The sequence below is a fragment of the Helicoverpa armigera genome, chromosome 27 (genome assembly GCF_030705265.1).
Source record: "Helicoverpa armigera isolate CAAS_96S chromosome 27, ASM3070526v1, whole genome shotgun sequence".
Classification (NCBI taxonomy): domain Eukaryota; kingdom Metazoa; phylum Arthropoda; class Insecta; order Lepidoptera; family Noctuidae; genus Helicoverpa; species Helicoverpa armigera.
Genome location: NC_087146.1, coordinates 3,777,133 through 3,795,655, shown reverse-complemented (window position 1 = coordinate 3,795,655; position 18,523 = coordinate 3,777,133). Strand labels below are relative to the sequence as shown.

The window sequence follows — 18,523 nt, the reverse complement described above, 5'->3', positions numbered from 1 at the left end:
GCAGCATTACCTCGTTGGATGGCCATGCTGATCCTTTGTCCGAGGTAATAGCCAGCTTTTTGGTCACGAGAAGCGTCAAACTATTTTTCAATTCATTTTTGTTCTCCCAAATTTTCATGCTTTTAAGCCCACTGGTTTAAACCATACCAAATTACATTAATATTTTTTTAAAATATATTTTCAGGTATGCCTTTAACTCGAAAACTGAAAAATGCGATAAAATTATCTACGGAGGCTGTGGGGGAAATGAAAACCTTTTCTATACCTTAGAAGAATGTGAAGCGGCTTGCAAATAAAAATAAAAGACAATGTTTTATTTGCACAGCTCTATACTCCCTCATATATCGGGTGTGTCGTTCACAGTCACATTAAATTAAATGCGTTAATATATGTCGATTAACACAAAGACAAAAGAAAAATAAGTAAAATAAAAAATGCCTTTTTGAAACAAAGTAAATAGAATAAAAATGTGCGAAAATTAGAACACCATATAAAAGTCAGTCATTACAAACAAATGAAATTCTTTCTTGAAAACTGACAGCTGGTCAAAACATTCGATACTCCTAACTTTATCTGTGCTTTACACATGATTTTGTAAATTATGAAACGAAAAATGACTCCTGTGGCTAAACCACTGAATGGATTAGGTTATGTTTTTTTACAATTCGCCATAGAATGTCATAAAGTATATGCGATAGCATTTAATGTGATTGTGAACGACACACCTGTGCGAGATGAATTATTAAAAATGACATTTTGAAACTTGTGTTTTATTTTAACGTGATTTAAGTAAAATAATAAGAACATCTGATGCCAAAAAGAATGATGACAGAAGAACGACGGATGGACAGCGAAGTGTTAGTAACAGGGTCCAGTTTTACCCTTTAAGTACGAAACCCTAAAACGTGGAGTATTTGAGCTTATTATGTTAGTGTTACCCTAGTTAAATCCTAGTTAACTTTGCTTTGATGTTTAAAGTAGATACCTCTTGAACGCGGGTAAATCCACGGGTAAAAGCTAGCGAATATATACAGCCGAATTTAGTTACTGATTACTATTTGTCCTCTGAGATAGAGTTACAGGACCGAACTTGGTAGTTACCTAATTTATTAAATTTCCGCAATCGGGGAAAAATTATAAAGTACAAAAAATTTGCTCTGGACTATCAGTGTAGTTACCTTTCATTTTACTCGATTTCAGTTGCAGTGTTGTCGTGAAAGCCCAACGCGAAGACTACACAAACATTTGCTTGGACACAGCCTGTGTCCCACAGGTGCACTCAGTATTCGTTCACTCTCATAGACACGACCGGAGAGAGAAAACTCACAAAGCGATTTCGGCCCAGGAATCGAATCCGAGTCGTAATAAATAAATGTAGAAATCTAAATACAGCTCTGTTAAAAAACAATTATTATTGCTAAATACATTACATTTTCATTAAGCGTATAAAATTGTAATTCACAGTTTAAGCCGACAAGTACCCATACGACGTTGACGAACACAATATACTTAGAAAAACATGAAGTTAAATTATTTCCTTTTTATTGTGATTCTGGCTATTTCCTTTTCTGATGTTATGGGAACGTATATGGGTATGTATATGTTTCCTTCTCATCATCATCATCTGCCCAGCCTTTTCCCAACTATGTTGGGGTCGGCTTCCAGTCTAACCGGATTCAGCTGAGTAGGTACCAGTGCTTTACAAGGAGCGACTCCTCAACCAAGTTACCCAGGCAACCTCATACCCTAGCCCTGATTAGACTGGTGTCAGACTTACTGGCTTCTGACTACCCGTAACGACTGAAAAGGATGTTCAATGACAGCCGGGACCTACAGTTTAACGTGCCATCCGAGACACAGTCATTGGTGTCCAAGATATACTGTAATTATATAATAATATAAATTGTATATAAATGTACATGTTTCCTTCTATATATAGGTACTCATTTAGTAAAGAGGCGATTTTTTAATAATTTTACATTAACCTAAGCTATAACCAAACCTTTTTTTATTCGTTCAATTTTGTAATAAATACAAAAATTATTAAATTTATCTATTATTTTTAGAAGCAAGATGTCTCCTAACAATGGACCAAGGACATTGCGTCGACCTCATACAAATGTACGTACATTATATATATTTATAAACACGTAGATATTTTTCCGACCTCTTGGAAATTGCCAAAAATCCATTTTTCTTCTAACACTATTTTGTGCTTTTAAGTCCACGGTTTTAAACCATGCGTTGATTGATCAATCAGTTACTAAGTCATTAAGTTTCTTAATTTATGTACTATCTAAATATCTAGCCTAACGAGTGGTTTTCCCCCTCAGAAATCGTGTCCTTGCGAATTTGAGGAAATTTCGATACGATACGTGCCATTCACCTGTCTAAGATATGATGTCCTCCTAGCCGATTATTGGCTGCGGCGGTTGTTCTCATGTAAGGAGATTAGCCAACTGCGCAGAACATATTATAGTGCACAAGCATTTGCGCGTGCACTCCCTATTTCTTCACTCTCATAACCCGATGGGACGGCAATCCGACACGACCGGAAAGAGATCAGGCGCAGGATCGACATTACCGTGCTCTCCGATGCACGGGTGTATCAATCACCAACTTCCAGGCTCCGGGCTACTATGTGAAAGTCTTCTAAACCCACAGAGCGATTTCAGCCCGACTCGGGAATCGAACCCGAGACCTCGTGCTCAGCAGCCGTCTTGCGACAGCTAGACTAACGAGGTAGTTGATCTAAGATACTATAGTTAATTATTTCAATATATTTTTTAATATATTCTCAGGTATGCTTACAACAGGAATACTGATAAATGCGAAAGATTTCTCTACGGAGGGTGTGGGGGAAATGAGAACCGTTTCAGAACCAGGAAAGAGTGCAAAAGGGCTTGCTAGATCGACCACAAACGTTTATTTGCACATATCTATTCTCTCTCATATATGAGATGAATGATTAAATATTGCATTTTGAAACTTGTTTTTTATTTTAACACTAGCAGCCGTTTTCCCGCGGTTTCGCTTGCGTCCCGTGGGAACTACTACCCGTACCGGGATAAAATATAGCCTATGGCGCCCAGGAATATTGTAGCTATCTATCAGTGAAAGAATTTTGGAAATTTGACCAGCGGTTCCAAAGATTATCCTCTACATACAAACTTAAAAAAAATACCTATTTAAAATAATAAGATGATTTAAGTAAAATAATTAAAAAAAAACCGTCCGATGGCAAAAAGCTGTAGATTTTCTATATTCAGTATCACTATCGTGGTGACAGAAGAACGACGGACGGACAACGGAGTCTTAGTAACAGGGTCCTGTTTTACCCTTTAGGTACGGAACCTTAAAAAATTGAGTTTAACCCTGGTTACAGGTGCCACTTTGTATTATTTTACCAGGATGTGTGAAGTAGGCCTTGGATTTACCCGTGGTAAATCCGCGGAAAACAGCTAGCAATTTTATACACCCGTTATCACCCGTAGTGAAATAGTTAATTAGGGAGCATAAATATAACTGAAAAGTTGTTAATCACTGATCACTAGTTGTCCTTTAAGATAGAATTACAGGGCCGAACTAGGTAGCTTCTTTAAATAAACCTAACAGGGCTTAAGTCTGCTAATTTGACTTAGGCGACATAAGATTGATATCAATCATATCGTCTGCAATTGATTTACGATTGCAATACAATTGTGTCTTATATAAGCAGCAGAATTCCTACTATGGTCAAAACTTAAAACTGCTATTGAGATTCAATTGATATCCAATTGACAATTAAATTAGCAGAATTGAGCCCCGTACTGTACCCCACCGTCCTGTCTACGTTCCGGCAGAAATAACTTCCACAATCGGGTCGAAAGTTGATCGATGCAGTAGCGTAAAACTCAAAGACTATCTAGGTACTAAATAGTTAATTTCGCAATGATAAAATATTAGCAAGAGTAAAGTACTTATAAGGATTATAGTGGTCCAGTGCTTGGCTTCTTAAAGCTCTTAATTTAACGTATTGAAAAATCTATAATCTATAATAGCTGTTCTCATATACGGGGATCAGCCAGCTGCGCAGGACATATTATAGTGCACAAGCATTTGCGCAGACACAGGTGCACTCACTATTCCTTCACTCTCGTAACCCGATGGGACGGCAATCCGACACGGCCGGAAAGACATCAGGCGCAGGACCGACATTAACGTGCTCGCCGATGCACGGGTGAATCAATCACCAATTTCCAGGCTCCGGGCTGCTTTGTGAAAGTTTCTAAACTCCACAAAGCGATTTCGTCCGGGAATCGAATTCGAGACTTTGTGCACAGCAGAAACATTTTTTGTTTCTTTCTTTGTACCGGTTATAAATAAATGTACCTCAAGACATCTAAATGCAGCTCTGAAAAACCGTTATTACTTTCTCTCAAAGAACAGTTGTTATTGCTAAATAAATTGGTACATAGCATTAAATAATTTTGATTAAGTATATAACATTGTAATCTACAGTTTAAGCCCACAGTTATAAGACGTTGACGACAACAATAATACCTACTTAGTACAAACATGAAGTTAATTTATTTCCTTTTAATTGTGACTCTGGCTATTTCCTGTGAAGCCAGAATTATATACATCGGTATGTAGTTTTTACTTTTAAACGGCGGTTTTTCATTCTTTATGTTATTAAATGAAGCCATCATAATTTACATAATCATCATCCGAGCCTTTTCCTAGTTATGTTGGGGTCGGCTTCCAGTCTAGCCGGATGCAGCTGAGTACCAGTGTTTTACAAGGAGCGACTGCCTATCTGACCTCCTCAACCCAGTGACCTGAGCAAGCCAATACCCCTTGGTTAGACTGGTGTCAGACTTACTGGCTTCTGACTACCCGTAACGACTGCCACGGATGTTAAATGACAGCCGGGACCTACAGTTAAACGTGCCCTCCGGATCTGTCCGGGTCACAGTCATTGGTGGCCAAGATTTACTTAGAAAGTACAAATAAACTTAGAAGGGTTTTTTATTAGATAGAGTGTTTTAAGATGATGGTTTAAATATACAATAATATCCATTAAATAGTCATGACATACTGTTATGCCGTGCGAAGCCGGGGCGGGTCGCCAGTATTGTATTAAACATATTATACAACCTTTTTTTATTTTCAGAATCGAAATGCTTACTACCCAAGGTAGTAGGTCCTTGCCTGGGAAGATATCATAGGTATGTATTAGCCGTTTTTCCACAGTTTCACCCGCGTCCCGAGGGAACTATTTCCCGTACCAGGATAAAATATAGCTCTTGTTACTCGGGAAGAGTGTCTGTCAACATTGAAAGACTTTTTCAAATCAGTTCAGTAGTTTCGGAGCGTTTAGGGTACAAAGAAACAAAAAATGTTTTCCTCTTTGTTATATTAGTATTATAGAAGAGTAAAGATTGCATAAATTACACACTTTTGCAAAAAACGTCACCTAACAGAATCCTGGTTTAAAGGACTTTATGTAAGTTTCAAAAGGTTTTGCGCATTAGTGGAAGATAATAAAAATATATAAACTCTTTTGCAAAAAAAGCGGGCACCTATGCGAAATCTTGGTTTTAAGGACTTTACGTGCATTTCAAAGGGTTTTAATAACTATAGAATGTTGCTAGCATCAAAAGGGTTAGCCAAGCATGCGTGTGAGTGTATTCTAAATTTGAATTTCGGATAAATGCTAAGGAACTGGTTAAACCTTGTTTTGGATTAATTCCTGGTAGAAAGTTTGTCGGCGTTTTGAAAAGTTTTTGACGTGATTTTCAGAAAAGTATAAATGCAGTTTTAATTAATGATTAATGGAACTTTCTTTTACATCAAAACATTCTTTAAAGAACAATGTGTCTTTGCTAAAATTTTGCTATATATAAAATTAAGCATTGCTATCCAACGTGGCAATGCTGCCAGCCTCTTGGGTACACTCCCGGTGGGCAGCGATGAGGAGGAATTTTTTGATGCGATTTTGTATTTATTAAGTTTTAAGTTGTATAATAGATAAGTTTAATAGAATAGTAATTTATTAATACGTAATGTGAACTTACCTACTTAGATTTATATGTATCTATATATTTTCAGGTATTTCTTTAATCCAACGACTGGAAGATGTGAACACTTTATATACGGGGGTTGTTTCGGGAATGATAACCAGTTCACAGTAGACATAGAGTGCCAATATGCTTGCGAACGAGATCATTATTATGACTAGCCTTTTTATTGAACAGGCATCGTTTTCTGCCATATGGAGAGGAAAACATAAATAAAATTAAACATTTTAAAAGTTGTGTTTTATTTCGACTAAGTAACATATAAGTTGCTACGACCAACGATTGTGTTTCGGAGGGCACGTTAAATTGTAGGTCTCGGCTGTTATTGAACATTTTTGGCAGTCGTTACGGGTAGTCAGAAGCCAGTTGGTCTGACAACTAGTCTTACCAAGGGGTATTAGATTGCCCGGTGAACCGGGGAGAGGAGGTCAGATAGGCAATCGCTCCTTGTAAAGGACTGGTACTCAGCTGTATCCGGTTAGACTGGAAGCCGATCCCAACATAGTGGGGATCAGGCTAGACAGATGATGATGTTTAAGCGAAATAAACGATTAAGTAGCTGAAATAAATTATTAATCATTAAGAAGCTGTTAATAGATCTGTAAGTAATTATTATCCGAATGCATGAATTAGTTCCGGACGCGGATAAAATCGCGAGTAATGGCTTATTCAATAAAACTAATAGGCTAATTCTACTTACCTTTTAAATAATTGATCATTAATTGCATTTAATAAACGCATAGCAAAACATGTCAGTTTTTGATTACTATAATACCTACAAACGAGGAAAATAATAAGATTTTTACAATTCTTAATACATCCTTGTGATTCCAGGTCAGGCAAGTACCAAGGCAACTTTTCTAAGTTTGTATGTACTTTCTAAGTATATCTTAGACACCAATGACTGTGTTTCGGATGGAACGTTAAACTGTAGGTCCCTGCTGTCATTAAACATCCGTGGCTGTCGTTACGGGTAGTCAGAAGTCAGTAAGTATGACACCAGTCTAACCACCCCTTGGTTAGACTGGTGTCAGAGTTACTGACTTCTGATATTGGGTTGCCCAGGTCACTGGGTTGAGGAGGTCAGATAGGCAGTTGCTTGTAAAACACTGGTACTCAGTTACATCTGGTTAGACTGGATGTTGACCTCAACATAGTTGGGAAAAAGGCTCGGAGTATGATTTATTTTAACACTAGCCGTTTTCCCGCGGTTTCACCCGCGTCCTGTGGGAACTACTGCCTGTACCGGGGTAAAATATAACCTATGTTACTCGCAGATAATATAGCTTTCTAATGGTGAAAAAATATGTTTTTGTGTCAATAAATAAATAATAATTATTATAAATGTATGTCTCTACCAAACTACGGGACTGTAGAGTCCCGGATTTTTGGGAGGCGAACGTGGGGCCGAAGCCAACACGCTGAAGCCCTTTTGATACAACTTTAATGAAATGGTGACACAAAACCGACGATTACCCCTGTTGTATACAGGAAATGTACCCAAGGACAATCCCCGGTTCTGTGCTGAACTATTGCTAACTATGGATGAAAACTACTTGGGCTATTGTGATGGGATGCTAATGGACTAGGAATGGGACTAGAAACTTCGGGAACTATGGCACCTGCCCATGACAATGTATTAAATACATGTAAAAATGGCAGGTGGAGACTCGCCACCTCACTTACTGGGCCCCCGGCAATCAGTCGCGAAATCGCAACAAGAGGGCAACAGGTACATGAGCGGCTTAAGGGTGAGGATACCTCGGCGGACTTTAAACGCAGATCACGCGCTCCCTGTGGGTCCAGCATCACCGGCCCACTCGCCAGTTACCACGAGGCACCTACCCTCCGAGCAAGGCTGCTAACCCTGCTCTAGCGACTCCACTCTGACCGGCCGATGAAGGCAAGCCCGGGCTGAAGACCTATCCCCCGTCATGCTTCACTCCGGCAAGCCGGAGATGGGGGACAGTATACTCTCCTTGGAGCACTCGGATATATATAGCCCCGCGGGGTCGCTACTCCCCGTCATCCGCCTCAGATGCCCTTTATTTTTATTTAAAATCGGTCCAGTAGTTTTTGAGTTTATCCATAACAACCAAACAAACAAAGTTTTCCTCTTTATAATATTAGTATAGATGATTAAAGTAAAATTATAAAAGAATAAAAACATACGTACGACGCCAAAAAGCTGTAGATTTTCTGTATTCGGTATCACTACCGCGGCTCATGAGATTCCTGCCTGAGAACGACGGACGGACAGCGAAGTCTTAGTCTTAGTAAAAAACCGGCCAAGTGCAAGTCGGACTCGCGCACGAAGGGTTCCGTACCAGAGCAAAAATGAGCATCACGTTTGTTGTGTATGTTTTCAGTATTTGTTGTTATAGCTACAACAGAAATACATCATCAGATGTGAAAATTTCAACTCTCTAACTATCAGGGTACATGAGATACAGCCTGGTGACAGACGGACGGACGGATAGAGGAGCGAAAACAATAGGTTTACCGTTTTACCCTTTGGGTACGGAAACCTAAAAATTGAGTTAAGTAAAATTGGTTACATTTTGCATTATTTTGCCAGAATATGTGAAGTAGGTACCTCTTGGGCGCGGGTAAATCCGCGGGTAACAGCCAGCAATTTTATACAGGCGTAGTTAAATAGTTAATTAGGGAGAATTAATATAATCGAAAAGTTACTGATTACTATTGTCTTCCGAGATAGGGTTACAGGGCCGAACTAGGTAGTTACTTCATTAAATATTAAACCCACTGGGGCTCAAAAATAAACGATTTTATCCTTTTCTGTGATTCAATAATGAAACATATTGTCTGCAATTGATTTACGATTGCAATACGATTGTTGAGTAGACTACCCCATGGACTTATGCTAGACCAATGGAATGTCATTGGAAAACGATTGGTCTTATGTTAGCAGCAGAATTCCTGCTATGGTCAAAACTTTAAACTGCTATTGAGATTCAATTGATATCCAATTGACGCAGTTCCGTCTACGTTCTGGCAGAAATACCTTCCGCAACCCACAAAGCGAGCGGGAATTCAAGCGAAATCAAGACTTTGTGGTCAGTAGAAACATTTTTGTGTCTTTCTTTGTATCGGTTATAAATAAATGTAGACATCTAAATACAGCTCTGAAAAACAGTTATTGCTCTCTCTCAAAAACAGTTATTATTGATAAATAGGTACATTACATTACATAATTTTGATTAAGTATATAAACCAGTAATCTACAGTTTAAGTCCACAGTAATTCGACGTTGACGAACACAATAATACCTACTTAGTAAAAACATGAAGTTAATTAATTTACTTTTAATTGTGAGTCTGGCTATTTTCTGTGAAGCCAGAATTATATACATCGGTATGTAGTTTTTACTTTTAAACTGCGGGTTTTCATCCTTTATGTTATCAAACTAAGCCATCATAATTTACATAATCATCATAATCATCATCCGAGCCTTTTCCTAGTTATGTTGGGGTCGGCTTCCAGTCTAGCCGGATGCAGCTGAGTACCAGTGTTTTACAAGGAGCGACTGCCTATCTGACCTCCTCAACCCAGTTACCTGGGCATCCCAATATCCCTCGGTACGACTGGTGTCAGACTATCTGGCTTCTGGCTGCCCGTAAAGACTGCCAAGGATGTTCAATGCCAGCCGGGACCTACAGTTAAACGTGCCCTCCGAAACACAGTCATTGGTGTCCAAGATACACTTAGAAATCACAAACAAACTTAGAAGAGTTGCATTGTTACCTGCCTGGCCTGGAATCATGCGGTTTTTTTTATCTACGGTTTATAATAATATATATTAAGTAAATAGTGACTGCCTCGTTGGTCTAGTGGTCGCAAGCGCGACTGTACTCGAGGTCTCGGGTTCGATTCCCGGGTCGGGCCGAAATCGCTTTGTGGGTTTTCTTAAACTTTCACAAAGTAGCCCGTAGTCTGGAAGTTGGTGATTGATTCACCCCTGCATCGGAGAGCACGTAAATGTCGGTCCTGCGCCTGATCTCTTTCCGGTCGTGTCGGATTGCCGTCCCATCGGGTTATGAGAGTGAAGGAATAGGGAGTGCACCTGTGTCTGCGCAAATGCTCGTGCACTATAATATGCCTGCGCAGCTGGCTGACCTCCTTTAATGGGAACAGCCGCCGTGGCTGAAATCGGCCGTGGACGCCATTATTAAATAGTGCGAAAATACTGTTATACCGTGCGAAGCCGGGGCGGGTCGCCAGTATTGTATAAAACTAAATTAACATTTTCTATTTTCAGAATCGAGATGCTTACTACCCAAGCAAGCAGGACCTTGCCTTGCAATATATCATAGGTATGTATTAGCCGTTTTTCCACAGTTTCACCCGCGTCCCGAGGGAACTATTTCCCGTACCAGGATAAAATATAGCTCTTGTTACTCGGGAAGAGTGTCTTTTAACAGTAAAAAAAAAAAATGTTCAAATCAGTTCAGTAGTTTCGGAGCGTTTAGGGTACAAATAAACAAACATGTTTTTTTTACTCTTTGTTATATTAGTATTATAGAAGAGTAAAGATTTCACAAAGTTCACACTTTTACAAAAAAACGTCACCTAACAGAATCCTGGTTTAAAGGACTTTATGTAAGCTTCAAAAGGTTTTAATAATGACTGGAATATTTTACTATCACCAAGCGTTCAAGTAAACGGATTGTTTGAGAGAGTTACCGCGGCCCTGGTACATGAAGGGCTCTAGAAGGAACATGGTAGGTTTTGGTCAGCAAGAGTCTGACACTCCCTCACGCTGCACCCACAGCGGGAGAGGTCATTTGATGATTTCCCCTAAAAAAAAAACTTACTTACTTTGGGTTACTTATTTATCTATACTAATATTATAAAGCTGAAGAGTTTGTTTGTTTGTTTGTTTGAACGCGCTAATCTCAGGAACTACTGGTCCGATTTGAAAATTTCTTTCAGTGTTAGATAGCCCATTTATCGAGGAAGGCTAGGTATAGGCTACTTTTTATCCCGGTACGGGAAGTAGTTCCCACGGGTTGCGGGTTAAACCGCTGGCAGAAGAATAGTATTTTTTTAATAAGTAATGTAAACTTACCTACTTAGATTTATATATCTATATATTTTGCAGGTATTTCTTTAATGCAAGGTCTGGAAGATGTGAATTCTTTGTCTTCGGGGGTTGTTATGGAAATGATAACCAGTTCGGAAAATTAAGCGCGTGCCAAGATGCTTGCGAACGCGATCATTATTATGACTAGCCTTTTTATTGAACAGGCATGGTTTTCTGCCATATGGAGAGGAAAACATAAATTAAATTAAACATTTTAAAAGTTGTGTTTTATTTCGACTAAGTAACATATAAGTTGCTACGACCAACGATTGTGTTTCGGAGGGCACGTTAAATTGTAGGTCTCGGCTGTCATTGAACATATTTGGCAATCGCTACGGGTAGTCAGAAGCCAGTAAGTCTGACAAACAGTCTTATCAAGGGGTATAAGGTTGACCTGGTAACTGGGTTGAGGAGGTCAGACAGGCAATCGCTCCTTGTAAAGCACTGGTACTCAGCTACATCAGATTAGACTGGAAGCCGACCCCAACATAGAGTTGGGAAAAGCCTAGTTAGATGATGATGTTCAAACGAAATAAAAGATTAAGTAGCTGATTATAGATCAAAAAGTAATTATTATCCGAATGCATGAATTTGTTCCGGACGCGGATAAAATCGCGAGTAACGGCTTAACCATTGAAATTAATAGGCTGTTCCTATTTACCTATTAGGGATCTATCAGACAGAGCGGTCACGCGATCAAACGTTCAAGCGAGTAGTACTACTACTACTTCTACTAGACCGACGCGGTCAGAATGCCTCCTCATCATCATCCTCCGAGCCTTTTTTCCCAACTATGTTGGGGTCGGCTTCCAGTCTAACCGGATGTAGCTGAGTACCAGTGCTTTACAAGGAGCGACTGCCCTATCTGACCCCCTCAACCCAGTTACCCGGGCAACCCAATACCCCTTGGTTAGACTGGTGTCAGACTTACTGGCTTTTTGGCTTGGGTCAGAATGCCTCCTGTGTGAGTATATTTATGTAACGTATTATGACACAAAGAACGCAAAAGTGACCGCTTGACCGTGTGGCCGCTCCCTGTCTGATAGGACCCTTATTAAATAATTGATTATTAATTGCATTTAATAAACGCTTAGCAAAATATGTTACTTTTTGCTTACCTATAATACCTACAAACAAGGAAAATAATAAGGTATTTCCAATTCTTAATACATCCTTGTGAATACATATTATTATGTCCAGCAGGTAACTCAGATGACAAATTAAATGTATAATTTTATGGTTTTTCAAAATGTCTGCTTAACTTTTTTCTTTTGTAGTAAGTCCATTATTAACTACTAGGTAAATAGGCACTATTCTATAGCTAAATGCCTAAGAGTATATTCTCGATTAAAAAGCGATGACTGGTAACGGAAAATTCAAACATGAAATGTTTTTTGATATTTTACCTAAGTTCACATACGATATAAGGCGTTATATCATCGATCGCGGTGATAATATACTTCGAAGCATTTTTTGATAGGTTAACTAAGAAAGTTCTTACCTACAGTTCAAATGCAATTCGATATATTGTTATATTTTGCATTAACACGTTAATTTATATGCGTAAAAAGTCGTGGTGGCCTAGTGGGCTAGTAGATGGGGTTACGGGTAGTCAGAAGCCTGAAGAAGTCTGACACCAATCTAACCAAGGTGCATTGGGTTGCCTGGGTTGAGGGGGTCAGATAGGGCAGTCGCTCCTTGTAAAGCACTCACTGGTACTCAGCTACATCCGATTAGACTGGAAGCCGACCCCAACACAGTTGGGAAAAAGGCTCGGAGGATGATGATGATGACGTTAATTTATATTCATTTTAAATGGAAATGTCTAGGGTCTGAGAAAGGTAATGTACCGACTACTTTTTACTCGGATATGGAAAGTAGTTTGGAAAAAGTCGTGGTGGCCTAGTGGGTAAAGGACCAGCCTCTCAAGTATGAGGGCGCGGGTTCGATTCCAGGTCAGGCAAGTACCAATGCAACTTTTCTAAGTTTGTATGTACTTTCTAAGTATATCTTAGACACCAATGACTGTGTTTCGGATGGCACGTTAAACTGTAGGTCCCGGCTGTCATTGAACATCCTTGGCAGTCGTTACGGGTAGTCAGAAGCCAGTATGTCTGACACCAGTCTAACCAAGGGGTATCGGGTTGCCCGGGTAACTGGGTTGAGGAGGTCAGATAGGCAGTCGCTTCTTGTAAAGCACTGGTACTCAGCTGAATCCGGTTAGACTGGAAGCTGACCCCAACATAGTTGGGAAAAAGGCTCGGAGGATGATGGAAAGTAGTTTGGAACAGTGGTGGAAACCCGAGGGTATTAGTTGAGTCACAGTAGGTACAATAATTATACCACATGTTATTATATAAGTGTTAATATTACTAAATACCTTATAAGGAAAACAATGTCTTTAAAGCTCAAGTTCACGGACAACATAAACGTCAGTTTTTAGGGTTCCGTACCCAAAGGGTAAAACGGGACCTTATTGTTTTCGCTCCTCTGTCCGTCCGTCCGTCCGTCCGTCCGTCTGTCACCAGGCTGTATCTCATGAACCATGATAGTTAGAGAGTTGAAATTTTCACAGATGATGTATTTCTGTTGCCGCTATAACAGCAAATACTGAAAACTAGAATATAATAAATATTTCGGGGGGCTCCCATACAACAAACGTGATTTTTTTTGTTCATTTTTGCTCGATATCCATAAATATATATATATCTAGAATATTAGTTTGGATGGTACGGAACCCTACGTACGCGAGTCCGACTCGCACTTGGCCGGTTTTTATATCCCATCGGGCTATGAGAGTGAAGGAATATGGAGTGCACTTGTGTCTGCGCAAATGCTCGTGCACTAGGTATAATATGTCCTGCGCAGTTGGCTGATCCCTTTACATGAGAACTGTCGCCGTTTTAAAAAATAACCGGCTGTAAAAAAATAATTCGAAATTGTTAACTTTGCAATGTATCTTTCTGTTATTATTGGTATGTAATTATAAGTACTTTTTACTCATCCTCTGCTTAGACTTTTCCCAAGTATGTTGGGGTCGGCTTCCAATCGTAACGGATGCAGCCGAGTACCAGTGTGCCACAAGGAGCGACTGCCTATCTGAACTCCTCCACCCAGTTACCTGGGCAACCAGATTCCCTCTGGCAAGACTGGTTATCACTCTTTCTGGCTTCAGACTATCCGTAATGATTGCCAAAGATGTTCAAATGACGGTCGTGATCCAGCAATTTAACGTGCCTTCTGAAACACGACAGAACTCGTCGTGACGAGGTGGGCACCCATCTACGGACCGACCGGGATAGCCTTAACCTTATGATCGATCGACTTGTATGGCTTTGACTTGGCCATTTTAGAATTAGGTAACTTTAGAATTTGCAAAATTGCACGTGTCGTTCGACATTTTCCAAAATTCGCAAGGACATTCTACGGGGGAAAAACCGCTCGTTATTAAAGTAAATGACAAAATATGTAAGAGCCTGGACACACTGTAAACTTTTAGTCGGCTGATAGTTTGATCGGATAAATCAATCAGCATGGATATGATTGGTAGTGTACATATTGTAACGATCAGGTATTTGACCAGTCCGACTTACTAAAGAGTTTGAAACCAACGTCTCAAGTATGAGTATGTGTGCGATGCCAGGTCAGGCAAGTACCAATGCAACTTTTCGAAGCTCGTACGTAGTTTCTAAGTATATCTTGGACACCAATAATAAAAGGTGAAGGAAAACATCTCGGGGAAACCTGAACTATAAAGTCTGGAATCACCAACCCGCATTGAGCAAGCGTGGTGATTAACGCTCAATCCTTCTCCGTATGAGAGGAGGCCGCAGCCCAGCAGTGGGACGATAAAAAGGCCGATAATGATGATGATGGAAACTCTCAGCCAACTATCGGCCGATAGTTTAGTAGTGTGACTAGATAAAACAAGTTCTAAGGATGTGTGTGTGATCTTAGTTTATCATGCACATAGTTCATAATATTATGTATTTCCTTATATGTAGCTGTAGGTATGTAATTTAAGGCGAGGAAGTGGTCAACAATAATTCCATAACCGGCACGCGCATCTAAGGCGCCAAAAGGGGTCGGAGCGTCTGAGCGGGGCGAGGATAACAATACGCGCGCTAGCTTATAACTAAAAGTCGTAAGCGACAAAATGGTTTTTTAATTTTAATATTTAGAAATGATAATTTAATAAAAATTCCTACTACCATTTTAAAGAGTATGTATATACTCAACTACTAAAAAAGTTAAGAGGCTTAAATCTGTCCCGTTTGCCCATAATATGTGAATCTCTTTTTAAAAAGAGGTATGTTTGATATATTTTTCTCTGTTATAAAAGTTACCTAATCATGTTTCTACAACTAACAAAATAAGGCTTATATCATGAACTTTCAGGTAACCAAGTTGTATTTTGATCCGTTTTGTATTTACTGAGAAAAATTGACATCCTTGGCGCCAAAAATTCCAATTCGTCCTCTTAATACAATTTGCCCCATATTATAAATGAGGAATAAATTAGCGACGATTAAAATAAGCTTGTAGACTTCTTTAACTCCAGTCTTTGGCTGAGAACGGACGTGTGTTAATATCAAAAATGAAGTATTTTAACTTGGCGGTTTTTCTTTTAGTGGTGTTTTGTACTTTTAATATGGAAGGTGAGTGATTTCCATTGTTTTTAACAAGATACTATTAGGCCGACCCATGAGTTACTATGTAATCTAGATACTTATATTATAAAGAAGAAAAAAATGTATTATTGTTTTGTTTGTAATGGATAAACTTACAAACTAATGTACCGATTTCAAAAATTCTCTCACCATTAGAAAGCTGCATTATCTACGAGTATTAAAGGCTATGCTAAATAATTTAATTTTATGTTTCTGCTCTTTTATTTGTATTACTAGCTTCGGTTATATCGCATTTCCAAGAGAACTCTTCAATAGTCCGGGTTAAAAACTTTCATATGTTCTTTCTCAAGGTCATCTCTAATCAGTTCTTTGGTTTAGACGTGAAAGCGTAACAGACAGACAGACAGAGTTACTTTCGCATTTATAATATTAGTAGGGATTTTCTTGTGCACTCTTTCTGATAATGCTACTCAGTAGCAGTCGTTGTTACAATTCCACGTCAGAGGCCGTCAGGCGGATTTGAGGAAACTCTGACACTAGGGCTTGTTAGGTGATTAAACCTGCAGCTCTCGATACGAAGAAGTTATTTGGTGTGCGTCTATGTATTTTGTGTGAATAATAGTTTTTTCTTTGTTTGTTTCTATTGTCATATCATATACCTAGCTAAAAAGTTTGTAGGTTTTGTGGTTTCAATGCGCGGTTAATAATTAGGTATAGGTTAGGTTAGGTTAATTCTTATCCAAGTGCAGTGATTATTTCCCACGGTATGCGGGTGACTTATTCACATATATAGGTACCTAACATTAATCATGGACCACTAAATATTAGGGAAAACCGTATAACAATTAGTGCAGACGTTTTTGAGATTATCGCTATCAGACCAAGTAACGGTAAAACGGCTGAACTTTTCGATTCTGAAAACGGGTAAAACAACCACATGGATGGTTGATGTGATCCTCTGTGGCCCTTTTTTAGCAACAACATTAAGGCTTTTATTAAAACAACTTACCTACTATTTACTTAAATATCTTTGAAAATTGAACGTAAAAATATTCATAGTAGGTAAGCAGTTGTTTTAAGAAAACAATGCAGTCGTATTCACTTATGCATCCTTGTTTTCAAATGGTTGTTTTTTTTTGAACATCATAATAACATCTATGTATCCTCTTACGGGTAAAAAATCTTTTTGAATCTATAGCAAAATTACGGAGGGTTTTAAGTCTCAAAAAGTACTTAAATAAACTTCTTGCTTGATGATTTCTGAATTCTTCTTGATGATTTCTGACTATTTTTTTTGTTATTTTTTCAGTGGAAGCTGCTCTGGTGCCCCGATCACGTTTGCAATGCAGTTACTCAAAATCCAAATTGATTCAAAAACTTTTGGCTGAACAATCAAAAACTGATGGTTACAGCAACCAACACGACGAAGAACTGAGGTTGATACAAACGCTCTGTACCAACCAAAAGTAAGAAGAATAAATGCCACGGAGAATAAAATGAGTGGACATGTCACAACGGAAAAACTGCTTAAGAAAGTAGCATCGCTAAAATGCGGGTGTTCGGGGGACGAGGAACGTTTCTAGCTCCGCCTTTTTTTTGAACGCTGTCAAAAATCATCAAATGACCCCTCCCACTGTGGGTTAGCAGCGGTGAGGAAGTGTCAGACTCTTACTGACTAAATACCGTCGTGTTCCGTCGTAGGCCTTTTATGTGCCAGGGCCGCGGTAACTCTTTCGAACAATCCCGCAGCCCCGGCAGGCCTTGGCCCCGACCAGCTCCGGCCTTATACGCCTTCGTTGGAACCTAACCATGTTTTAACATATATCACAGATCGATCAAGGCCAATCTTTGACAGATCTGTCAAGGAACTTTACCTCGTTAGTTCACCCGTAAAGGAGTGTTTTGGTCATGCTCAACGTTCGTAGCTGACCCATGAATTATGATATCTCTGCTCATCTTTCCTTATTCCGTCTTAAATACCTACTTATAAGGAAATAAAATTAAATAATAAAAAAACTAATTTGCATTTTGTTTTTGATTTTAGATTTTTTACATTTTAATGACTTTTATTTGTTATTTTGAGGAAAGTAGTGGGAATTTTACCATTTCATTGATTAGTGGAAGTTCATGACTTTATGACGACCTCGACTCGATGGCGCAATGGTCACCATGCCGGACTGCCGGACCTGAGGTCCCGGGTTCGACTCCCGGTTCGGTCGACATTTGTGTGATGAGCATGCTTGGTGGCCATGGTCTGGGCGTTATAGTATGTATTTATAAATATGTGTATATGTAGCTATATGTAGTTTATCAGTTGTGTTAGCACCCATAACACAAGTTGATTAATAACTTACGATGGGGCTAACCAACCGAGTGTAAAAAGTGCCCCGACATTATTTATTAGGTATTATTTATGCAAAATTAGTTCCTTCAGGACGCGGGTGAAACCAAGGGAAACAGTTGGTATGCTATATTTATTAGTCTTAAAAACATCATAAAAACATTTGTTTATTTTTGTTTCAATAGATCACTTTGATGAAACATTTTACCATAGACAATCCAAGAATAGAGTTCCAATTACAATATTTTCGCGCCACATTTTGACACATGGCGGGAAGATGACCGCCGGGAATAGACAAGATAGAGTCTTTGATGTCACCGAATCAAATTACAAAAGTTGAAACTTCCTTTAGACTGTTAGAAGTTGTTAGGTACATTTTTATTTT

At 39.0% G+C, this 18,523-nt stretch overlaps 1 protein-coding gene and 1 long non-coding RNA gene across 2 annotated transcripts; both read left to right on the top strand.

Moving 5' to 3' along the window:
* The first annotated feature begins 1,440 nt into the window (after positions 1 to 1,440).
* On the top strand, positions 1,441 to 11,321 carry LOC110369625 (carboxypeptidase inhibitor SmCI-like). Its single transcript, XM_064041907.1, has 8 exons — positions 1,441 to 1,592; positions 2,067 to 2,121; positions 2,802 to 2,905; positions 7,725 to 7,813; positions 9,062 to 9,139; positions 9,350 to 9,437; positions 10,342 to 10,396; positions 11,185 to 11,321. The coding sequence occupies exons 1-8, from the start codon at positions 1,520 to 1,522 to the stop codon at positions 11,312 to 11,314; spliced, it is 672 nt and encodes a 223-aa protein (XP_063897977.1). The 5' UTR covers positions 1,441 to 1,519; the 3' UTR covers positions 11,315 to 11,321.
* Positions 11,322 to 15,658: 4,337 nt separating this feature from the next.
* LOC110384660 (uncharacterized) lies at positions 15,659 to 17,325 on the top strand. The gene is made up of 2 exons (XR_002430153.3): positions 15,659 to 15,824; positions 17,107 to 17,325. It is a non-coding gene; the product is annotated as an uncharacterized LOC110384660 (long non-coding RNA).
* The last annotated feature ends 1,198 nt before the right edge of the window (positions 17,326 to 18,523 follow it).